We start from the raw sequence: 26,828 nt of genomic DNA on the forward strand, positions 1-26,828 counted from the left end.
TTCTACTACCCACAACTCTCCCTCAAATGTCCTCAGATCACCTCCCAATACTGCTCACCCTACCCCTTTCTCATCCCTCAATCATACCTCCTCCCGTGGTGAACTGGGATAAATTCATAGTCTCCGCTTCCAAAATCATCCTACCTGACCCGCGATCCAGCACGAGTACCAGCGAGATCGAAGCCCACGTATCGCTGCTGACCTCAAGCCTCAACGCTTGTATAGACGAAGCCTCATTCACCCCGAAGCCGAAACCAGCAGCTGATCTATCACTCCCCCCTGCCATCCTTCATTTAATGAAGCGAAGAAACAACGCTCTACTCTGTTGGCGCAGAACAAACAACCCAGTCACTCGAAATCTCTACCAGGCACTTAGAAATCGTGTGACTTCGGCAATCCGTACGCACCGCCAAAAAACCTGGGACGACAGAATCAAAGACCTCAGTGTAAAAGACAACTCTGTATGGCAGCTGGCACGGTCCCTGAAAAATAGGAAAATACCATCACCACCGGTGCAATTTGGCAACGTGCTTGCAGTCACGGACGCCCAGAAGGCCGAACAGTTTGCCAGTCAACTGGCGGAAACCTTCCAAGACACCACCAACTCCGATGCAGCGGACGAATGCAATACCTCCTCCGCTTCTCTCAGACTTTGCCCCACTCCACCATTCCCGCCAGTCTCTCCCTCCGAACTGGACCTCATAATTCATAAGTTACCGAAGAAGAAAGCGCCCGGACCCGACAAGTTCTCCAACCAACTGGCAAAGCAACTACCACCCAACTTTCGCCTGTTCCTCCGTCATTTGCTGAACACCTGCTACAAATTCTCATATTTCCCACAGCCGTGGAAATCAGCCAAAGTCATCCATCTGCCGAAACCAGGAAAATCCCCGAAAGATCCTGATAATTACCGCCCAATCAGTCTGCTATCAACCTTTGGCAAAATCCTTGAAAAAACTGTCATGAATCGGCTACTTCCTGAGCTAACGGACAACAAAGTCATCCGGGACGAACAGACGGGCTTCAAGAAGGCGCACTCCACAACCCATCAAATCACCAGAATGGTGGAAAGCATCATATTCAGCTTCAACATAAAGAAGTATGCGGTTGGCGTCTACCTTGATCAATCCAAGGCATTCGACCGTGTCTGGCACGAAGGACTAATCCATAAACTTTCCTCCTCACCTATCTCCACCTATCTTACCAAGTTAATTCAATCATACCTCTCTGACCGAACCTTCTTCTCCATAGTTAACCACTCCCAATCCGTACTGCACCCTATCTCTTCCGGCGTACCGCAAGGATCCATACTGTCCCCCACCCTCTTCAACATCTACATAAATGATCTGCCATCACATCCCAAAACCGAAACATACCTCTATGCCGACAACCTTGCAATCCTCTCGAAGTCCTTCGATCCAGACACGGCCGCAGAACACATCCAGGATCACCTCGATGACATCGAGGACTGGATGACAACTTGGAAATTACAACTGAACCCGAAGAAGAGCCAGGTAATCCAGTTCGCCAGGAAGAAGAAAAAATCGCTTTCTTCCCCAATTTACTACGGAAACACAAGAATCAACCGTAGTTCCACAGTTAAATTCCTCGGGGTAACCCTGGACGAAAAACTGACGTGGCAAGCAAATACCACGGCCTCCACTGCAAAGGCTAAAGGCGCGATTGCGGCCATATATCCTTTGCTCAAAAGTCCCCACATAGCTCTGGAAACGAAGAAAATCCTCTACACAGCCATGATCAGGCCGATCATTACCTACGGATACCCTGCCTGGGGCTCCATCGCCAAGACCCACCTAAACAGGCTTGAAGTCCTTCAGAACCGGGCTCTGAGAACAATCACAGGCGCACCATGGTACGTCCGCAACACTTACATTCACATCAACTTACAAATCAAAACAATACCTGACTTCCTACACGACATTGCCACAGCCTTCGAAGACTCCCTACATCAAACACAAAATGAACTTCTCACACCAATCTGGACATACCAAGACAACCCACACTTCAAGTACCATCGACCTAGAAGAGCCCTTACACAACCCAAACAATAAAAACTAAATGACCACATAAACACATAACCGCCGAACACATAAAACATGCCTAACACTGATTACCAGCTTCAGCTGAAGATCGTGACATTGACTGCTCACACAGTCACCAAATATGCGATGCGATGCGATGCGTGGGTACAAATTGCCTATGAAGTGCCCTACCTTAGGAGTCCATAAAAAACGAAGAGAACGAAAGTTTTCGGGCTGGAAGGGATAACTTAACTCCCAAGGGGAATGAGAGTCACTACGCAGGAACACAGTTCACTACGCACTCGTGGTCAACGAATATGAGAATATTTTTTTACGGAAAAATTAAATATTTGAAAAAAATCTTTTTCTCCTATTCTTTTTCATGTGACCGCCAGCCGCCTGTGAGTTTCAAGATCTCCCTCACTTCCCGCTCCGTGCTTTCACAATCGACCCCTCACCAATCGTAGTCGATCCTCCCTTTTATGAAAACCTTCTTCTCCCCCCACTGTTTCCCATACCTCTCGCACGCCAGCCCATACCTCCATAACCACTATTGGGAACCGATCACTCATACCCTCCTAATTCTTAATCCACGCCTTGGAGATATACTCCTCTCCAAAGTAATGAGAGACCGCTAAAGTTAGAGATGCTATACAGTCCGAAATTGAAAACCAAATTCTATGCATTAAAAATAAAGAGCAGGGAAATATATTTCCGAAGAATATTGAATGCAACACTAACTGTTTAGATACAAGAGATTGTGAGCAATTTGGATTCATTATAGTTTTACCGATGAATACATGAGAATGAAGCGATGAATACATCAATAAACATTTATTAAGAGTTCTTTATGGAGCATACAAGTTGACAGTAAACATTTTTTTTATCAAATGTACCTACACATTTATTGCATCGCTATAACTATACACAATGCATAAATTTACAGACACGTGGTGTCCAGACGACTTGAAAGCGCATTTGCTTTTTCTGCAAATAACTAAATTTCAGAATCTGCTGGAACAGAAGGATCAACAACTTTGCTTTTTCCACACAGTAATTTATTGAGACCGACCATGATTTCGTTACAGAGTAACATTATCAAGGTTTCTTCTCGAACGAAATAACGAAACCATGGTCTGTCTCAATAAATTACTATGAGGAAATAGCAAAGTTGTTGATCCTTCTATTCCTGCGATTGTAGATTTCTACCAAGCTACGCCCACTACTATTAATTATTTCAGAATTTGGTTTTCTCGTTCAGACAATGAAGCTTCTAAAACTAATGGAAAACAAACTGCCCCCTCCATGTCTAACTACAATGTATAAATAAACTCGCAAATTGTATATTGTTACCTTTGAAAATGACATGGTGTACATGTCGAAACCTGGGTCGCCCAATTAAAATTTTAGTGGAACATAAAACACAGTGTATCTTTTATTATGTTCCATGAAGATAGTTCCCAGAATGAATCGAAATCGATTTTCGAATCGAATCGATCGGTCAACCGAAACTCTATCCATCAACCTTTTTTTCAAATATTTATCAATATTAGTTTTACATTTATACTCAAAATGTAAAACAGCCTTCGTTTTGTACTCACACACGCTCGTGGCTATGGCGGCGGTCGTACCGCGTTTGCGTGGTCGGTAGGATCATAAGGCTTCCTTTCTCCCCCTTCCATCGTCCTTAACTATCCGCTCCCAATACCCCCAACCAGAAACTCCAACCCACCATCCATCCCCATACAACCCACACCACACCAGGCGATACCACTTCAGCTAGCTCCACCGAAAATAAAAAGAGAGAGAATCAGACAGGAAGGTTTATTTTTTTCTGGAGAACAAATGAATAGCGCACCGACACAGGCGTCACGACGTATTTGGTCGGCACCATTCATTTACGCGTTTCCTCAAGGAAGTACATTTGGGTTGGAAGGTGGCAGGGCAGAGCAAAATTCATGCTGAGGAGTATTTGAAATAAAAAATACCGCTCGAGATTTATTTGAAATAAAAAATACCTTTGACTTTGGTAATTGAAAAACAAACTACAAAATAGTATTTAAAAACCTTTTAAAAATACATTTGCATGGAAAGTAAGAGATCTTAAAAAATATATGACCTGGCTTGGCACGTTATGGATAGTTGCAAACATGAAGACAGCGATGATAAACGAAGATATCGTATGCCCACAATTTATTTACAGAGTACTACACGTGTTTCGATTGCTATACTATCATCTCAGATACAATTAGTGACTATTTGTACCTAGTTACTATTGCATATTACTACTTATTACTATCCGTACCTGACTCATTTGTACCTGAGGATGATTATACAACAATCGAAGCACGCGTAGTACTCTGTAAATAAATTGTGGGCATACGATATCTTCGTTTATCATTAGCTATGTTCCACAACATCTCTCGTAAAAAAGTTGAGTTTACGAAGAAAGCGGTTCAAAAGAAAACGAAGTAATCTCTGAAGCATAATGTTACGGAAATGTTGAGAGAGCTTTTCGAAAGGTAAATTACCAAAAATCTGTATTTGAAATACAAAATAAATTCAGGTCGTTATTCGAAATACCAATTACAATTTACAAATGCATTTCAAATACGTATTTAAATTACTTGTGTTTGAAATACTTTCTAGCCCTGGAAGGCGGATAGTGGAGATGAAATTTGGGTACCCCCGTTTTCTTCAGTCCTCCGCGGGTAGGAACTCTTGGGGGGGAAGTGAGTTTGCTTCGCTTTTCAACCGTCATTTTTTTTAGCAGAACTGAAGTATTGGACACGCGACAGCTCCGTGTTTATCTCTTCTAGCGCTCCCCGTCGTTCATTTTATAGTTTTTTTTCTCCTTCTCCCCTCACTGTGACCGTTTTACCGATCCGGCGGGAAATTTTTTCCCCCAAAATCTTCCGCCATTATCACCTTAGGATTCAGCTTTCCATGGGAGTGCGAAAAGTAAACGGGGAGATGGGTTTCCTCAAAACCTATCGGCGAAATAAAAGTAATATGCATTAGCTACGTTAATATGTGTACCACCATGGAAATAGTGTTGGAAAAATTTCAGTCGAAATCGATTTATCGAGGAATACTTTTCAACTAAAACCGAAATTTGAACCAAATGATCGATTAATAGGAAAAAATTATGGTTCTTAATAATAAACTATAACAAAAAAATGTTTACTTTTCACTCGAAAAATACTCAAAATTGACTTTTGAGTGGTAGAAAAACTCTGCTTAGAATGTGTGCTTGATTAATAAGTAATAAAATTTGTAAAAAAAGTCGAGCATATTTAAGTTTTGGGGTCACCGCTCGGAACCATTCGGCTTCACTTAAGTGCAATACACGAACTAATATACCGTACAACTCGAATCAACATGCGAAAGAAAAATCTCCCGTCTTTATCAAGACTAGCCGATTTTCATACCGAATTCAAGAAAATTAAGCTGCCAAACAAACACTTCTATAGGTGATTTTTTTCGGGTTCATTCCGCGTTGACTCATATTTTGTCCGCATAAAATGAGTCGACGTGGAATGAAAGCGAAAAATAATCACCAATTAACTCACCGCGGAAGCCTCCGTAATAAACACTTCCATATTTACGAAATGCGAACATAAAAGAACAGGACCTTAATATTAAATTACGCTAACGGACATCGAATAGGAGGCAAATTATTTTAGCTAATTGATTTATCATGAATGCTTCAAGTTCTAGCTGTGAATGACAGATATAATGGTACTCGGAGCCCATAAAATATCTTGAATTGTTAATTCTCTAATACCCAATTTGAAAAATTTTAAAGAACAATGCATTGAAAAATATTTTTTTCATCCTGTTTTTACTTTGGAGTCGTAGCGAATAACGGCCATTAAGTTTCCATGAAAATATTAATTAAAAGACGTAAATGGGACAGAATATTTTGTAGAACGATTATGAAGATTTTTTTAGCTGTAACAAATTTTTATACCAACAACATATCGACGCAATCTGATAACTTACATCCGCCATAAAATTCAGAACGGTGCAAAAAGTATAATTCCTAATAATACTAATTTGGCCGATGTATAACACGAGTGACCTACAAATGACTCCAGCTCCAAATATTCCCCACCTGTCCACTTATAGGCTACCGCGAAAACGAATACACTCAATTTCGCACGAAGGAAAATTTCACCCGCTTCAGGTGGAATTCCAAGTCATCCGCCAATTTCACTCGGCCACGTGTCGATTTTGTTCATTAATGTCTCAACCATTTTCGTTAATTGTGTGATGAGACATGAGCACGAATCGTTAGCATCTGCGATCGTTCCGAGAGTCCAAAGGAAAGGGTTGCCGGTGAAACTCGAAAACGGTAATAATCACTGACAGGTTGTTCGCCCGCTATGGGATTCAGGAGGTGAAATATCTAATGAATAAAAAATGAAATTCAGCGCCTTTCGTGTCAACTTAAGAATTTGCCAAGTGGCCTCTCATTAAAGGAGATTACTGATGAAAAGTCAACCACCTATGAACATGTAATGCTTATTAATCAAACCATTATACTTAACACAATATCCGAGGAAAATTATGGTTATTATACGACTGCTTCAACTTATTATTTCTCTTCACTTTCACTTATTAGTTTATAGTTTATTTACAACGAAATGAGTATATAACAAGTCTAAATTATTTCCCATTGATAATGAATGAATTCATGTAGTGAGTATAAAGCCATTCATTTCTTAATTGTAAAGTATTTCTCATTGATAATGAATACGAATGAATATATTCATCATCAATGGGAATTACTTAATACTCATGCTAATGAATGAAAAATTAAATTCAGCGCCTTTCGTTCCAACCTAAGAATTTTACAAGTGTCCTCTCTTTATAGTAGGTTACTGATGAAAAGACAACAACCTACGAATATGTAATTTTAGTTAATCAAACCAATATACACATTGACACAATAGTCGAGGAAATTATGGTTAGTATCCCACTGTTTTCACTTATCATCTATTCCATAACCACAGGTATATTTGTCTATAGCTTATTCACAACGTAATACGTATTACATGAGTGCAAAGCATTTCCCATTAATAATGAATGCTCTCAATTATTAATGCCTATATGAATATATTCATTATCAATGGGAAACCCATTACACTCATATGCGCATTGCGTGGTGAATTAGTCACCTACTAAACTTTTACTTGTGGGTAAGGTATAGATGATAAGAGAAAGCAGAGGGACGATAACCATACGTATGACATAAGTGTAACGAATTTACTGTTCCATGTATTAATTATCAAAAGCAATACGATTAAAACCATACGTATGACATAGGTGCAAAGTTTTTTTTGTAATGTATTCATTATCAATGGCAATACTTTACAATCATGTTACATGCATTGTGTAGTGAATTATGTACAAACAATAATGTGCACATATGGAAAGGTAGGATACAGGAATGATAAAAATAACAGTTCGTATATAAAAGTTCATGATTTGAGGTCTCCAGATTCAAATGATTAGAAACACAGACTAAAGCGAAGCTAATAAAAACACGGCAATACATGGAACCTTTGAAACATGGAGTATAATCTTACAGTGCTCTCTCAAAAAACAAAATCTGTAAAACTAACTCAAAAAAAATTTTATCAACTGTATTTGCAATAGTTTTAGGTATATTTGCCATCGGAGTTTTTATGCAAACTAATTGTGAGCAAAATTGGAAGAATTATACTCAATGTCCAAACCTTATACTTTTCAAGCGCAGAGAGAGTTTGACTTTTTTTTAAATTTAAACCAGAGAAACCCATTCGTGATATGGTTTGCAGCTAATTCTCACGGGATGCCAAATGCGACTCCAGACGGATGCAATGACAAAGGCAACCTCCCTATGGCTTCTCATACGGCCGTTTTACACGGGGCACATGATTGCACTAACTGGCGTGTGTGCGAAGGCGCAGTCAAAATTGCGTCGTGTAAAGCGGTGAATTGCTAGAACGAATGCGAGTATGCATTGACGTGAGAATGCAAATAATCTCCTGTTCCAATTGCTTTCAAGTATTCGCGCCGCTGCACGCTATCACGAGAAATCAATGCAGTTCTAACCAGTGCAATTACGTACCCGGTGTAAAACGGCCTAAAGAAAAGTTTTGATATTGAGACCAATTTTTCGCCATGGAAACACATCCAATTTTTATTTGATCCAAGACCGCGAACGTAGTAAAATAAAATGAAGAGAAGCAAGCAACCAAGAAAATACGAAAACGTACTCAAATATCTCTATCGTTTCAGACTTAACATTGTGGAAGTTCATTTTATCGTGAATGAAAATAAAAACTTAGTTAGTTATATTCCACCATTTAATCTTAAGGTACAACTTGTATCTGACGATGATGCCTCCGCGTCGAAACTAGTTGCACCTGAAACTAAATTGGTAGAATACAACAAAGTTTTTCTTTTCAATTTCGATACACTGAATATCTTCACTCAATTCAAAATCGACTTAACATTTCACTAATTTTTCCGTTAACTCACCCATCCTTCGATCGATTTTTTTGATATGAAAACAGCCATTGACCTTTGAACACAATGATCTCACGCCGAAAAAGCTCCCATAGATTGATGAATCGCCATTTATTTTTACTACAAATCGGCCTCCTAAAGGGAAGGTGAAGTGGCGACTTAGGTGGTTGGTTTTGAAGAGGTCAGAGGGGGTGGGGAGACAAAAGATGGAAACGGACAGACGGAGAGATAATGAAATTGGTGGATGGAGGGGGGGGGGGGCAGGAGGGCGTGTAAAAAATAAAAAAAAACAAAAAAAAACAAAAATAAATAAAAAAGGGAAATTTTTTTTTTGAACGGGCATCCCTCCTTGTCGCGTGCAGTCTACTCCACGGTTCGGGAGCATTTTCCCCAGGAGGTAAGAGGAGGGTGGGGAGGGAGAGAATGGTGAGGAGGGGGTGAACTGGAGGTCCTATGGTGGGTCAGCGGCCGTGATGCGGAGAAGGGGTGGGGGAAATCATATCCGAGCAATGGACAAGTGGGATGGGGTAAGGCTAGAGGATTAAGGTTCTTGGAGTGGGGTATCTTATTCGTTTTTGTTTTTTTTTCCTTCTTCGATGTGGGGAGAGGGGATATGTGAACTAAAAGAGAGCGCACCACGAATTAAAAACGATGTTTATCCCACGATACTGAATCAAACGGAATTACGCCTCCTGGCTCCCTCACTCTTGACTTCCACAGGCTTAAAAAAAAAGCAACCGCCCATCCCTTGAAAAAAAATCACCCCACGCCGTTCCTTGAAAGGATATATTCTTCTCCTCCCGATGCACTCCCAAAACAGCGTTCTCTGAAGTCACTTCGGAGAGAAATAGGCGCAGAAAATATGCACGCACTCGAGTTTGGATGCAATTAACTAAATAACGAAATGGGTTATAGAAAAAATAATTGCTTCACTATCTTGCCTGTTCAATACTGCATAGTTTAAAACTAAATGCTTAATTGTTAAACTTATTCTAAAAGTATTTATAAAGATGGTGACGGAAAGAAAGACCGACTTTTTACTATTTTTGGTCGAAGCAGCAACTTTGGTGGCCCATAACTCGGATACAAGAAAGATTCGCCTCAGTTCAGTTCTGTAAAATTGATAGCAGCTCTTATTGTGTAGAAGATACGTAATTGAAAAGTTCATTGTTTGTAGCATACAAATGTATCTGACTACTAAGATGTTTATATATAACTTAAATATTATGTTGCCTTTGGGACTTGTGCTGATACATGCTTACTAAAAGAAACTAGTTTGATTTTTTTACGCAAATCTCTTAATATTGATTTTATCGAACATTTTGAGACATTTTGGAGTGTTACTGAAATGAGAAGGCATTATTTTAACTCAATTTACCATTATAATTAGCAATATTTTCAAACTAAGACATTAAAAAAACTAGCGAGAGAAGATTGATAAATTTCTGAAAAATTCGTTAAACTCACGACTTTCCAAATTTTTTAATGCTTTGCGCCATATTGCAGTTCAGTACTAGGGACAAAGCATCGATAGTGGCTTTTTTTTTTGGTCGAAAAATCCTTTTTCGAGATGCTTTTTTCGGGTCAATGTCGTGTCTCATTTCTGATCCCTTTCCATCACACCCTACTACGAAATTTCTTTCTTGATCCTTCCGGAATAACGTTCTCCAAAAGCGATCCCTTCTTCACCTTTTCCACCATTTCGGATGGATGACCACATAGCAGTCGCTAAAAGCCGGAACTATTCCCATCCGAAGGGCCAATCGCTAGAATGGAATGAGCCTCTGAGACGTGCCATGCCTTACATACTAGGAAACAATGCAGGGTTGCCCACGAAGCTTGATCGAGGTCTCGGGCGCGTGATCTGTCCCCTAAAATCATTCACGTATCTTTCAGGAACGATGTGCGGGTTAAAGATTTGAATGCACTTCCCTTCCAGTTACGATCTCGCTGTTTTGAAAGTTTCCATTTATGGAAACTATATCCATTATTTTTTTGAAACGTAGGCTTTCGCAGTGAGATTCATTAAGACTAAAGACGCATCATCAGGAGATGAATGAAGCCTTCATCGCCTAATTATGCGCCCTTCAATCGCCGCGAAAGCTCGCTTGACAAAGCGAAACACGCAGCTGCTCCCGAAAGCTTCCGACACTAACTCCAATATTTTTGCCTATCCATGATGTTATTCGTGACAAAATTTCGCTATCCGAGTAAGTTGAACATACTTTTGTTTACTAATGACTTAACTTTTATGTCTTACGCACATAAAAGGCCTTCATAAATATCCTTGATCCGGTACTCAATATTTTTTAAAAAGCATCCACCATATTAAATGCGAACTGAACCCATTACAGGTTTAGTGTGAGTGAGTTCAGTAAATCTGTGAAGATATTTACCAATGAATTTTCTGGGAAACATAAATTGGATACTTTCACCAATTTAGCCTTCAGACGTTTTCGTACGCGACCGAATCATTGAGAAAACTGACGGGCTGAATTTCTGTCAAAAATGCTCCGTCGTATCTGGGTTCCGAGAAACGTGAAGCCAATTTATGTGTTGTTCAAAAATTACAATCCAATTAGGTCTGTTATACATTTTTTTCAAAACGATCCGTAGAATTAGTATATGAGACTATGTATTTGGATCTCGAGATACAAATTTAAATATCGAAACTTTCTAGACACTTCGATTCTCGCCATGGTAGCTGAACATCACGCGATTCATAATTTTCATCCGCACCTATTTTCTTCCATTCAGATGGAGACCAAATGGATGCTCTCCAGATCGTTGTGCCTCCGGCAGTTTAAAGCTGGATTAACACTAAAAGGACCGCGGTTGTAGGGCTACTTGGAAGAACCATTACCCGTAACTTTGACGGATAGTAATTATTTAAAATATTTCTTAGTAATTCCTTAGTAATAAACATAATTAAAGGATAACTTCATTAAATATAACCTTATCCTTAATTTATCAATACAACGAACCAATTTCTAACAAATTATTTTACAATCAAATGTTTAAAAAGAATAGTGGTTGCGTCCCTCCTAATTCTCTTACCCAGGCTTACTACATGCTTTTCGGTATGGCAAATATACTGCTTATTCCCATTCAAAATGTAATAAGGAAACTGATATGCATAAATGTGCTAACTAAAAGATTAAAAGGCCAGACGTAATATAGAGAAATTTCCTTGAAAAAAAAATACGCGTTCCCGCAACAGATAAAACAGAAACGCCTATCCCGTCTTCTATAGGGGTGTTGGTCTTTTCAGGTAGACAGGTGACATAACTCTATCTCTTCGTGAAAAAAATAAATTATATTGTACCTTTTTAAGTACTATAATAATGAATAAATGCTAGAAAAATTTAAGACGACAGAACAAATATTCTAGGCAATAAGATTAAGTGAGTCGAGGTCGGGTCCTTCTAGTGTTAAGGCCTTTTTTCAGGATTATGGCATTGCTGTCCCTTTTGACATAACTCGAAGGAGGAAATAAAAATTAGCTCCTAGTCACCATGAAATCAGCATTACGTTACATTTTTCATCTGAAAACATGGGATCGAATTGCATGCTCGCACGTACTCTTAAAATGGCTGAAATATAAAAAACGTTGCCTTTACCACCTAATATGTCTTATATTTAAAATGGTGCACACTGGTTGTCATTCATATCTTGCCGACAGAATATCCTGGAGGAAAAGCAATTCAGCCAATATCAACCCGGAACCCCTTCCTTGATGTACACATTGTCCAACACAGAATCTCATATCTAAACAAATCCTCAAAGCAATAGCGGACAGAGTATGGAATTTCTTACCATCTCACACCAGAACACCGAAGTCCAAATATCATTTAAAAAGAAATTACTCATATTATTCCATTCGAAGACATGGTTACTCCTTCTGTAAATACTCTCACAGTAATTTTTGTGAAGGAAGGTCTGTAATCTTGTATTTTCACTATGCACGTAGGAGAAATTTTTGATTTGAAAATGATTCCGAGAATGATAAGGGGAGTGCAATTTACCATGACCTACTACTTAAATCTGCAACAGCCCAACTACATATTATTGAAAATGTGAGAATAAATTCGAACAAGAAAATGGTAGTTACGTCAAAGAAACGTTCGGCGAAATACAAACTCAAAATCAAGAACATAAGAACCTTAGTATGCTGTCCGGGTATTTTTTCACACAATAGAGGAAAGTTCCCTGAATTTCACAACTATATTATTTTCCAATATATTAATAACAATTCCAAGCACGACCTTTCTACACAAATGTACCATTTTTTAGCCAATACATTACAGAAATTATTCAGCAGGAAAAGGGTGATGCTATTTAAAGAAAGTTCTGCAGTAGAGCCATTAAAATGTTTCCCATGGACCTTCGGTTAGTTCACACGAGGCACTGTTGACATTTTGTCCCTTTCACATAGACGTCATGCACAACCCAGTGACTTAAAAAAATCGTGTGGTTAACCTAAAAAAAATGCTAGATAAATTCTTCAAGGACGAAAGATTCCCAGCCGCAAGCCATAGAATTCCAACGCGGGCAGAGAGCCGGCACAGGAAAAAATTTGACATTCCACGGGACTAGATATACGACATGCTCCCCACCGTGATGTATTTCTCTTTCTTGCGCAAGATTTTAGGGAATCGAAAAAAATTGAATCGGATAAGGCGGTTTGATTTTTAGCCGGGGAATGGGATAAGAGAAAGGAACTCTCTCATAGGAGCACGCAGGCAATTCAAAAATACAGAATTCTGTTTCACGAAGGAAGAAGAAATATCCGATAGTCAGGGCCTAACCAACCACGTACCGAAAGGAGGGATATCTCTACTATTTAATGAAGATCTAAATTTACTTAAAAATGGAGAATATGAACAATGAATTCATGCATAAAGTGATGCGGTATGCACAAAGTTGGATCAAATAAAAGAAAAACGTTTTTCATAGCAAAAACTCGAATCTTAAAAAAAAAACACTCAAAAACGGTTGGCAATAAATTAAACGGATGTCAATTTATGTTTGAATACAACTGTCTACATACCGTCATTAAAATTGTGACAACATTACCATGTGACGGCGGTTTTTAGTTTTCTTGAAAAATTTTCCCGATGACAAAACAGTACCATTGGGTGGATGGCAGGTGGTGTACGACAGGCTTTCTAAAACTTAATCCTCACTACGCTGCTAGGGACATTCTTTAGTGCAACATTTCGTAATTGCACACAGAACCATAAAAAAACGGTATAGGAATTTAATAATATAGCGTAATGTCCTGACACCCCCCGCCAAACGTCTTTTGAGGCTTATGGGGTAGTCATAGATGTAGATGCCTTGTAACGTTTATTATTTCACAGTGGTCTACACTTTAATTAGTAACGCATGAGAAAGGTCATTCTAGTTACATGAATATTTTTGCTGAAATTCCAAATATTAAGTGAAAGCTTTTCATATTAATAAAAATATGAATATATGATACAATGTTAACTTTCAACGCCCACATTGCTAACAGGATAACTCCGAAGTAAATTCATAAAATAAAAGTTGACTGAGTCATCTAACTTGAGATGCAGAATGATGGCGATGCAGAATTTTACAATGTATTACACTTCAAGTGGCAAAGCATGGGAAATCTAGTTTTCATGACTTTTTCTGCTAAAATTCTTACTATTAACTGATTTCTTGAGAGAAACCTTTTTGTAACAGCAAAAATATTAATCCATAATACAGTATCAACTTTCAACGCCCACATTACGAACAGGATACCTCCGAAATAAATTCTCTAATAAAAAGAAATTGGTCTTAGTCATCCGAACGCAGGGATACTTAAGATGCTGAGTGAAAAACGTCGACGCGTTTCTTAAGCCATTCAAACGCCGCCTTCATGTTAGATTGTTTCTTTATTTTATTAACATTTGGGCATTCAAAGACTCCCGAAAAATTCACAAGCAACCGTCCCTAAGAGATCTTTACCGATAGGACGGGTCGCGTCACTCATATCGAAAGAAACCCATTATTGTATTCCTCTTCGCGATTAAGATTGCGTTCAGGTACGGACGGTGAAGACACAATGGGATACTAGGCATATTCCCGCGGTCCTAACTCCTGGAATGAAGCTTAGGAATCATCTCCGACCATTGGCTCATACGTTTCTTCTATAGATATCCGTGATCTCTACCGAGCTCTAAGAATGTTTTCTTCGCTGCCAATGAAAATTTTAATAGGGGACATTTTTTTATCATCGTGCCTCATGCAAACACCTCATGAAGGCCTCGACTGACCGAATTTGAATTTACTAGAGACATTCACTCGCAGCGGTAGTCAAGGGATTTGGATAAATACCCAGTACTTATTCATGAATTGATAGGATAAATGTAGGAGAGGATATTTAAAATTTAATCGATTATACCGAGAATTTCCACTTCACCTGGTAGGCGCCAAAAAAATTAGGGGAATTATTAATTTCTGGGCATAAATTTTCTAAAAGGCTCACGTGTTCAAAATAGAACTTTCGTTAGATCTACACTGCCCACAAAGACGTTTTTTTGCCATTTTTTTATATATTTACCCATTACATCATGATCCCTACCCATGAGATAAAAATGAAGGCACAGTAATATTCTAAGCTATAGGAATAACTATTTTAACGCGTAGCGATACAATACTGATAAAAATTTAATTTCCCGAGAAATTTCTTTAAAACTCTATGCCATATCTCAAAAACTATTGTTAATACAGCTTTCATGCATAAATTGACATCCCATTTTTATCACTAAACACACTTATATTCAATATTGTTTAACGAACTGCCAACCCATTAATTTTGTTTATCATTGGCGCGTAAGTCCTGCATAGCTAGGTCATCGCTTAATGTTCAAATTATATGGCAGCGGTCTAAGGACGATGCAATAGAAGACCACTATTCACGATTTTTGGCAATCGGATGCTGGATGTCACACATTTTACTAAAGATTTTGTACTAAAACTGTGAATTAAACATGCACTATTCAGCAAATATATCTAAAATACCTCAGTCTTAATTTATAACACCAAGGGAAGATTAAAATAATTTTAATAAATACTAATTTACAAAAATTGTGAATTATACGTGCATTAATTAGCTAATATACTAGCTGAGTACCTCATCCTTGATTATTAGTACTAAAGGATGACGATGAGGGTGATACTTAATCCTTTTATAATAGGTAGAGAGAAGAGGATTTATTCACCCATTATCAATCACGCTATCGTGTCAGAACTTATTCTGATTCAGCCAGGCTATCAACCTTGTCGAAGGCGAGACGGTATATTAATTGTCCGCGTGTCTATCTCCAGTAACGGAGAGCAGACAGATGATATTGACTGGGGGAACGAAAACAAATCACTCACCTCTATTTATACATTAAAAAATCAATATTCTGGGAAATAAATTTTCTTTTACACAAAAAATAATCTTCAGAAGTAGGTACACTATAAAATATAATATCGACTCACCAAAGATATAGAAGAAAATATTTTAGAGCTTACAGGTTCAGATCTCACGGGGTTAAAGGTCTTCATTTACCTAACATATTTGATAAGAACAGAAAGTTTAGATAGCTATTTTAACTCGAAATCCATGACAGTGTGGAGAGAACTAAAGGAAAAAGAAACTTATCATCAGAGGAAATTAATTACACTTTGCTTTAGACTGCTCGTTAATAAATATTACTACACTCGTGCACGCTTAAATGCAAGTTCCGAAATTTCATAAAACATCACATCAGCCATGCAACAAATATGTCGTAGGCTTGCGGGACAGCCATCAGTATTTAGGGAGCAAAAATATCCTCAATCAACCAACATTGAGGGTCCACTGATTTCCAGGCGTGCAAAAACTCTACAAATGGGTGTCGAGCCAGCAACCTCAAATTTTAAGGGCAAAGGTTTTAAAATGACCTCCAAATCAAAATGATTGTGTTGTGCTGAAGTTATTATTCGTGCTCTTTTCAATGGAACACATGATAGAAACGTAACAATCTTTGGACGATGGTTTGAAGCTGTGGGAAATATTTTGCAATCACCTTTAAATTCCTAAAAAATTGGTTCAATTGAGTTGTTTCCCTGCGTTTCCTTCTCTAATCCTTTATTTATTAGATCAGTCAGAGTTTTGGAGCGAAATTCTTCAACGATTAAATAAAAATATTTTGGTCAACATTTTGGTATACTTTCATACCTTTTTCAGGGCTATTTATTAAAGCCCTCATGGAGGCATAAAAATATACCGAAACATGATAAAAAGAAGAACACAATGTTAATTTCCACACTTTTAATGTCACAACTCAGCAACCGACCATGGTTTCAACACGTAAGTGTCTTTTTCAAGGTGAAAAAACCCAGTACTCTCTCGGTATATATACCCAGGCCAAGGTAGGAGGTGGGGGCAGAACTTCCACAAAATCGAGCCGGATACGATTTTATACATACCGAAACGTTATCGAAAAAAATATTAGCATTATTTTCTTAAGTAAGTAAGAAGTGTAGCACATAAAATAGGACCTACACTCCAAGACAATAATCAACATTAAAATTGCCATTCAAAAAGTAGCAAATTTATCGATGGGCGAGAATATCGAAGGTTTTGTTTCGATCCGGCGAATCTATCGACAAAAAAACCACGAGCAGAATCGGAAAGGAAGTGCATTAAAACATAAAACCCCACCCCCGGACTTAATTCCTTTCCAACAGGGTATTTATTCAGGGTAAGAGGGAAGACGTAACATTCACTGGAAGAAGGTTTCACTCCTTGGAAACTTCCTTGTTATTCCATTAACCAGGGAAAGGGCGCACGGGGAGAATATCAGCCCATGGTTCTTCTTTACTTAATAAAAATAATTATTAGTATTAATTTCATTCGGCGGAAATATTTAAAAAAAAGAACACAGCATAACTATATCATTCCCAGGAAAGAGAAAAAAAATTTCTTTGGGGTATCGATGGCACCCCGGGCGCGTTCTAATGTTACATTTCGCCGAGCCTTCTAACGTTATATTTCCTGGATTAAAATAAGCATTGACTAAGAATCAAATTTATCGATGGGCGAGTATATCGAAGGTTTTGTTTCGATCCGGCGAATGTATCGAGAAACTTATAGAAGAATCAGGAAGGAAGTGCATTCAAATCTAAAACCCAAACCTCCGGACTTAATTCCACTCCCACAGGGTATTTAGTCAGGGTAAGAGGAAAGATGTAACATTCACAGGGAGAAGGTGTGGAAGGCGAATATGTGGAAACTTACTTGCTATTCCATTAACCCGGAAAAGGGCGCGCGGGGTGTAAATCACCCCATGGTTCTTCTTTATTTGATATTAGTGGTATTATTAGTATCAATATCAGTCGGTGGACCTATTAAAAAAAAAGAACACCGCATAACTTCATCATTCCCAGGAAAGAGAAAAAAAATTTCTTTGGGGAGTCGATGACACCCCGCACGCTTTCTAACGTTACATTTCGCCGAGCCTTCTAATGTTACATTTTCCCGAGCCTTCTAATGTTACATTTTGCCGAGCCTTCTAATGTTACATTTCGCCGAGCCTTCTAACGTTACATTTCCTGGGTTAAAATAAGCACTGGCTGAACATCAAATTTATCGATGGGCGAGAATATCAAAGGTTTTGTTTCGATCCGGCGAATCTATCGAGAAACCTATAGAAGAATCGGGAAGGAAGTGCATTCAAAACCTAAAACCCCACCCCGCTGACTCGATTCCTCCTCCACAGAGTATTTATTCAGGGTAGGAGGGAAGCTAGGTGGGAGGGGGGGTGGCTGAGGCGATGGTATTAAGGAGGTGGGAGAGGGATCGCCGAAGTGAGACGGTTATGGAGGCGGCGGCAGATAAGAGCGTGAGAAAAGACGAGTGGGGTGGGGGGACAGGGGAGGGGGTGGGGTGGAATGAGGGAGGAGGGGGGGACAGGTGAGCCGAGGAAGCGGAAGGCTACTTAAGTGGAAAGAAATATGTGAGAGAGAGGAAGATAGAGAAAGGAGGCGAAGACGAATGGGTCAGATGCGGAGGACCCGAGGGAAATAGTTTAAGAGGACAGTTCACTCATTCCGCTTTCTCTCGTGCAGTATCTCAAGTTAAAACTTATTTATTTATTTTTTAGTTATTTTCAACTTCCCCGTAAACAGCACAAGGATGCCTTTACAACGGAAGATTAACAAAGGGCGACACAAACACCCACGCCCTGGACAGGGGCCACCTACCCAGGCGGGATTCGAACCCGCGACCTACGGCAGGCGAGGGCTTTACCCCACCGCAACCAAGGCCGGCAAAAATGTATTGCCTTTCTCATTTATTGATTTATCATTATTAATTCTACCATCTAAAAATTTTCAGGGCATATATAAAACACGCTTGATATAAAAATAATTTAGATTGGCAAATATATTAGAGTGGGTTGATGGACAAAGGGACCAAACCACGAGTAGATAGAGCAATTTATACGCTTAAATATCAGGGGCGGATTAAGGGCGGTCATAAGGGTCATGACACCCACCTCCCCAAATTTTATCAAAGTTTTTATTTTTACTAGTGAAATAATTTTTGTAGCCTTGTAAAGGAGAAAAGGAAGTGTACATTCAAATGCATGGCTACAAGTCCAAAGGTGAGAGATGTTTGAGTTGCATTTATCGTAGAGCGTGGCAATCCCTACTGTAAAAACGCCCCTCTCTACTTTGGGGTATTCCATACTCCCCGGACTCGGGTCATGACGCCCCCCCCCTGACTTTGATGCTGAATCCACCCCTGAGCGTAAAGGCCTGTTTACACGATACATTAACACGTACGAGTTGTCATGTCTGTTTGTATGAACGATATTTGTGGACTGGAACGGAACATGTACGAATGTATGAACCAAATTAGAACAGGTTCTATTTTCTGTGCATGCATTCGCACAAGTTGGGTGGTTACACCGTCCATTTCTGCGTTAATTCACGCGTTGATACATTTAGACATTAACCCGTACGTGTTAATGTACCGTGTAAACAGGCCTTAACACCCCCTGATATTCGCACCGAATGTTTCTCGGGCTTTCGCTCGGGTTAAAAACTCCGTCGTTGTCAACATTTAGAGGAGCGCGGAGATAATTGTTGTAAAGGCCGTTTTACACGGTAGACGGAATTGCGCAATCTGACGTAGGTACGTGCGAAGGAGCAATCAAAATTGCGTCGTGTAAAGCGGTGAATTGCTAGAACACATGCGAGAATGCGTGGATGCGAGACGTCAAAATAGCCCCTGTTCTAATTTCGTCATGCATTCGCGCAATTCCGCGCCATTTTAGAAATTAATGCAGCTCTAAACTGCGCAATTCCGTGCCCCGTGTAAGGGAAGTCTGACTGATATGAGTGTTTCAGACAGACTGAATATGATAAGATACGCGACTTCGAAATGTAGACGACGACGGAGTTTTTAACTCGAGCGGACGCCCGTGAAACATTCAGTGCAAACATACACCAAGAAAGTGTCTATTCATACATCCCCGTTCAATTGGATTAAAATTTATCATAAAGATAATAAAGTTAGCAAAGGAAGCTGTTATCACCAATGGAAAAAAGTACCATACGAAATTAATGCTCTGCAATAAAATTTTCATAAGTATTGCATAAGTATTGAGCTCAATGCATAAGTATTTTGATGAAGCAAAGCAGAATATCCAAAATGACATAAACTCAATTGCTCCATAGTCACATGACAATTGTCTACTTATTAATTATAGTAAATAAAAAACAACGCATATAGTTAGCAATATGAGATTTTGAGAAATAGACAGAAATAAAAGTTGTGCTTCACCCCAATGAGTTCTTAAAGATAAAATATTAAAAAACCGATATTGTAGTAATAGCTTCTTACAATTCATTTTTTATTCCGTTTAATACTCTAACATTAACAAAGCTGAGCAATTTAGGTATAGTTACTCATAGAGAATATATACATATTCTGTCTCCATAATTTGTGTATGTCTTTTGAATTTCATAAAATTCTGTGTCTCCTTTCCTGTTGCTACGTACTTTACAATAACTTGAATAACCGTCAATATTGTAGGAAGTAAATATCTTTATAGAAAAACTTAGAAATATGGATACATAAATACGTTCTCTTATTCTAAATATTACCGTACCCGTTAGGGCTTAAATGTTGAATCTAAGGCGAAGCATTTGGCATGGGTTTGACCTACGCACGCATTTTGTGGACTATTTCGGGAAGAAAATTCATTGAAATATCAGCCACACATATTCCCGGGAAAAATATGACCGATTAATGTAAGTATGAAACGCAAAATCTATGCGCCGGCAGCAAACCAGTCTTACGTCTAAATTTAGGCCCGATGACATCACACCTAAAAATTTGATGAGAAAAAAGTCCCCTCGCGTCATATTCATGGCCTTAAATTAACTCATTATTCATGTAACTTCCAGGACGTAAATCAAAGATCACCGGAAACATTTACTGCTCCAGGAAACCGGAAATTAAGAGAAACACTTCAACATACCGCTCAACTTAAATGACAAAAGTGCCGTAAAACTGTACCTTACCAAAATGTTTCCCAACTTCAGCATCAGTGACGATGCCAACAAGATGTTCACGGAAAACGAGTCAATAAAATGACGAAGGAGTTTTTTTTCCCAGACTGGCCCATCTATACTTGACGTCTCCTTGCGTATTTTCCTGCGAGGAGAAGAAATTATAACTAAAGTACAAAATAACGATACACAGAATAAACACGGGGAAAAAGTATTTACCGGTCGAGAATTATGATTTTCATAAAACCTATTAATACGATTATTATGTGTAAAGTTAGGCGAAAGGTGGCTCTACGGTATTCCACTTATAAGGCCCATTCACCTTCAACTTCTAAGTTTGTAATTTACATGTAAGTTATAAAATACATCATTACTGTGATATACATGAAAATATAAATTGAAACATATTGCGATCGGTACTAACTTTTGTAAAAAATGTGGAGCGGATATTTAAAAACATCGAGAACACTCCATTTGGATATTAATTCTCAGCACCATATATAGTACTTGCAACAATAGACAACAGCAACAACAACAACAAAATTAAACATATCGTTAACGAAACATTTCCACTACGCTTCTGCAGAATTAAATCGGTAGCCTATAAAATATCCAGAAGGTAGAATTTTCTCTCGATTCTAGACAAATTTTAGAAAATGTGTGAATCCCTATACTGAGAATGTGATTGAAAAAGCTATTATTTTTTACCTTTCATCAAAAATTTATAGACTAATGTGCGTAAATCGTGTAGTATTATAGTATTTCATACTTCGAAACACGTCACACTACTGTATGAATTATTTTAAAATGTCCTATACACAGAAGGAAGTTGTTTTTACCACACGCACATTCACGTAATAAAAAGGTTTTAATTGATTTCGTGAAATTTCACTTTTTTCTAAAATATATATTTGAAAATAAAAGGTAACAATTAGAAGATATTAAAATGAAAGGTAGAGAGCGTAAGATATAAAAACGAGCTACAAATGGATAATTCCTTAATAATTTCATAAATAATATTAAGGTGACCATGTAATTATTTCCATAAAAGTCGGCCACTTGCGTGCGTTTTATTAAATTAAATTACGAACGTACTTTAACATGTGTTGAAGGACATATTTTAATTACACGAATAAAATTCGCTGTTACATAATTTAAACTCTAATAAGACAATTATTGATACATAATTAATAATTTTAAAGTGGTAATATTGAGTTAATGCATATGGTTTCTGGAGGATGACTCCCGTTTATCAACAGTCCCCAATATATAACGGCAATATTTGTAATGATGCCAGGGGAGTGGAATAAGTGCCAGTAATTAAACCGTTAATTAATGCATGAGGAAGTCGTCAACAGCGTATGAATTAAAATAAAAGGTTCTCAAACGGAATACCTACGGGAATAATTTCAACTTTTGGAGTCACATGCAATGAAGTATTCAATGGCTCATGAAAAAGTGTAGATAAATGGCATTTCCCTATTCCATTTCATTCGAAATGAAAAGGACAATAAATCTTTATCTTTTTCCTGAGGAAATAATGGTCGCGCATGACATAAATACGCCACCTGTCTCCAGCGAGTTATTACTCCGTGACACACTGACAGCGAAATGTGTTATTTGCGTGCTGAAAATGCATCCAGTTTGAGGAAAAAAAACGCACGACGGGGCGCTGTGGAAAGGAAGTTGAAATTCGAATAAAAAGTTTCAAATTTTAGAGTTGGCACGCAAGATATCGTTGTAGGTTGTTTTATGACGGTTGGAGAAGATATTATAACCATATCATGGAATAGGGGATATGGCAAGATTTGCTTCGCTCGAATAGAAGCTACGCCGGACCACCAAATATATCTCACTCGCTACGCGTCTACGCACGTAATAAGAAAACATGTATTCAAAGCAATTTTTTTATGCCACCTTATTTAATAACTTGTTCAAATCAGTGAGATTCACGGATGATCAGGCGTTGATTAGCCAGTCAGCGAGGGGGCTTCAGACTCTAGTGGATGCGTTACACGAGCGTTGCGAGGAATATGGGATGAAGATTAATCACAGGAAGACCAAGGTTATGCGGTTTTGTAAAGCACCACGAGCGAGGAATGTTAAGATAAAGTTGGGTGGTGAAAAACTTGAGTAGGTTGAGCAGTTCAACTATTTAGGCAGTACGTTAGAGGAAAACGGATACAGTAGTAAGGATATTAGGAAGAGAATTGCATTAGCAAAGGAGGCGTTCATGAACAGAAAGGAGCTTCAAGGAGGTTCGCTATTTAAGAATTTAAAGAAAAGGCTAGTGAAGAGTCTAATCTGGAGTGTAGCGCTTTACGGTGCAGAAACGTGGACACTTAGGAAGGAGGACGAGAGAAGACTCGAGGCATTCGAGATGTGGGTGTGGCGAAGAATGGAGAAGGTGAAATGGACGGAGAGGAGGAGGAACGACGAAGTGCTGGACATGGTGGGTGAACAGAGGCAGCTTTTAGATGAGATACGGAGGAGACAGAAGGTATGCGTGGAGCGAGTACTTAGCGGGGATGGGATGTTGAAAACAGTGTTAGAGGGAAGAATGTTAGGTAAACGAGGAAGGGGAAGGAAAAGAATAGGATTTTTAGATAGAATGAAAGGTAGTAGGTCTTATTGTGCACTGAAGAGGGAAGTGCATGATCTAAGGGGAGGCTCCCGGAATTCTTCTTAAACACTCCATGGAAACCTACCTTAATCGGTAGAATACTTTAATAATAAATAAATTTTATTTGAAATAAAATTTCAATTTGCGTACGCAGAGATGATGAAAGTGATTCCTTTCCATAAAATATACTCTTTCGTTCCAGGGTTATAACAAGAATACGTATTTTTCTGTAAGAATTCAGCCCTTCTTTGTATTCATTGGTGTTTGGCGAGATATTGTGGAACATATTGCAGTTATAAATGAAAGTAAAAAAACTTTGTGAATGTCCACAGTATTTATTCCAGTACGACGCGTTTCAGCGATTCATCGCTATCATCAGGTACAAACCTGTATCATCTGGTACAAATCTGTACCTGATGATAACGATGAATCGCTGAAACGCGTCGTACTTGAATAAATACTGTGGACATTCACAAAGTTTTTTCACTTTCATTTATAACAGCCCTTCTTTGATCGATCAATATTCAATTTAACCGTACACATGAAACTTATGCCGAATCTGAAACATGAAAATATCCTGTGCAAAAATTTCAGGGTAACTGCACACATGACATTTTTGCACATGAAATTTTTCGCTGTTTTTTCACATGAAATTTTTTGTGTAACCTTCCGATTCCATTTTCTACAGACTTATATTTTATTGGTAAAAAGCGCCCAACATTCCCGAAACGTTTCAGTTAAGGAGACTTTTTCCGACATGTAAAATTCACGATGATTTCCCAGTAAAAATCCAGAATAGCTTTCAAGCATAGCAACAAAGGGTATTAATCTGAATTTTTCTGATAAAAGTGACAAAAAACAAACGAAAAACGTACAATAAATATGTTAGCAATGATATCATAAATTGATCAACCATATGTAAATAATTATCCAGACTTCATCGGAACATCATCTACACAAAGTCATACGAAAATTTTAATATAGCCCATGATGAGAGCAACAACTATATAGAGAGGATATCGATGGCTAAGTTCTAACAGCACGTATCTCAAAAATAGCAGATTTTCAGGAGAGCAAAAACACGATTAATATTTGTTACTTGCGCACTGAAATTAAAAACTAAAAGTTCATAAAATTGAAAAAGAAGCATCCATTTGCAAACAAAGAGTTGTGTTTTACTTGTATTTTATTTGTTTTTAATGTTATTACGCTTTGTTTAATATACCTGTCTCAAACCCGCCGAATTTGAGATACAAGTTGTTATAACTTAGCTACGATATATTAACCAGCACAAAGAAAATGTTTAGCCAATCCTATCACGTTTTCTGCACTCTATACCAAGCACAATGAAAAACGAGATGATACAAATTTGGTAAGTAATAACAAAATGCATCCATTCTCTTGCAGCTCACACCCTATTTCTTTTCTTTGCTTCGCATTCTGGAATGGCATAGAAGGCTTGCAATGACGCAGTGTAACCCTTTTTTTTCTCCTGAAACAGCAATCTTTAACGAAAATATTTTTTTAACCACATCTGGCTGCACCTTGAGCAACTGTTTATACATGCAACAACCCAAACCTGCCGGCTGCTGTAGTTAGAACTGAAGGAACGCTGTCAGTAACTAACAGAATAAAGAGAGCAATCCAGCATGGAGATGCAAGATAAATAGAAATAAAAAAAAGAGATTGCTAAAAAAAACTTTTTGTTCAATTTTTCACTCACGAGTGTAGTGCATACAGGTGATTTCGGAAGGTAATGTGCACATTTAACAAGGTTATGGTGCAGACAATAACGAGCAAAAATGTTCATGATGATTTTTGTACAATTTTTAGTGGTGATGGAGCTAAAGCCATTTGAAAGTCGCTTATAATTACTGTTTTCCCAAAAAGGTGTCTTCACCTTTTCTTGATAACCAAGAATTAAAATTGTGAAAGCATACTATGGTGGTTGAAATACCTTTAAGTCTTTCAAAAGGTCTCATTTTTTGCAGAATGTTTTCATAAATGAATACTTAAATTAGTTTCTCGCATTTTTATCTATTACTTTTCTCGCGTCATTTTAAGTGATAACTAAAAGACTTTTTCAAGGCTAAACTTTCCATTCATTTATTGAATTGTGATCGATTTGTTGATAAATAAAAATTGTATTAATTTATTGAAAATATCCGCTATTTGGCGAATAATTTGATTGCATTCATAAAGTACGAATTATTACGGTCCTATACACAATAAGGTATTCCATAACATATTTTCTGAAAATAAAATAAGAATTGAACTGGTTCTAACTCCACAATCAAGAAAATGGAGTGACAAATCCATTTTTTTTATATCGACTATGTTTTACTTGACTGGTTTCCTAAGGGTGACGATGTTCAGTCATTGAAACTCTGGCCGACTTTCAATTCAAATATTTATTTGAAAAGGTTATTTACGGTCAAAAATAAAACAAATTTACCCTTGATTGTATTTAACAGAATTAGAAATTTCGGTATTGTTTAATAATTTATTATAACCAATGCAAAATTTTGTAAGATACTCTCCCAGATTCGAAAATATTATTGCCACTTACCTTGTGGAAATTCAAAAACTACTGAAAATTGAACACATGTCAGCATGCACTTTGCTCAAAATTAATAACACTTTAACTTCTGTGTGCACCTTTCCTTCCGATATTTCCTGCATGTATAATTATGCTGGATATCGATGTTGTTTATAAAACGCTTCATTTGTCGGGGGGGTCCCCTTAATCAAATAGGTCGGGGGGCGCGGATCTGTGCCCATCGCGTCCCTGTCCAGCTCCTTCCCTGCCACCTATGGACCGGATAGCGCAACCGACAAACCGCCTGGACCCAGTGGCATTTAGATGACACTTATGGAATATCCCCTGGAGGGAACGTGTGAACCTCTGCCCGAGGTGAGTGTTTTCCTTTGTGTGGGAAGAACATCTGATTGGGGGAGTCCGCCGAAGCTTCCCGCCGGCGACTGGCGGGAGTGCATCGCGGATACGGCCGCGTGAAACGTCGCACAGCGGGCTGAAATCGAAAAAACAAAACCTCAAAAACGATTTTTTTGAGCTAGGA

General features: G+C 38.2%; 1 protein-coding gene across 1 annotated transcript in view; it reads left to right on the forward strand.

Moving 5' to 3' along the window:
• The window catches only part of LOC124168785 (voltage-dependent L-type calcium channel subunit beta-1), a 788,354-nt gene that overhangs the window by 418,247 nt on the left and 343,279 nt on the right, over positions 1 to 26,828 (forward strand). Inside the window, exon 3 of the mRNA XM_046547091.1 lies at positions 26,504 to 26,662. Coding sequence (XP_046403047.1) covers positions 26,612 to 26,662 — 51 coding nt within the window. The 5' untranslated portion in view covers positions 26,504 to 26,611. The remainder of the gene's footprint in view (positions 1 to 26,503; positions 26,663 to 26,828) is intronic.

The sequence above is a fragment of the Ischnura elegans genome, chromosome 12 (genome assembly GCF_921293095.1).
Source record: "Ischnura elegans chromosome 12, ioIscEleg1.1, whole genome shotgun sequence".
Classification (NCBI taxonomy): domain Eukaryota; kingdom Metazoa; phylum Arthropoda; class Insecta; order Odonata; family Coenagrionidae; genus Ischnura; species Ischnura elegans.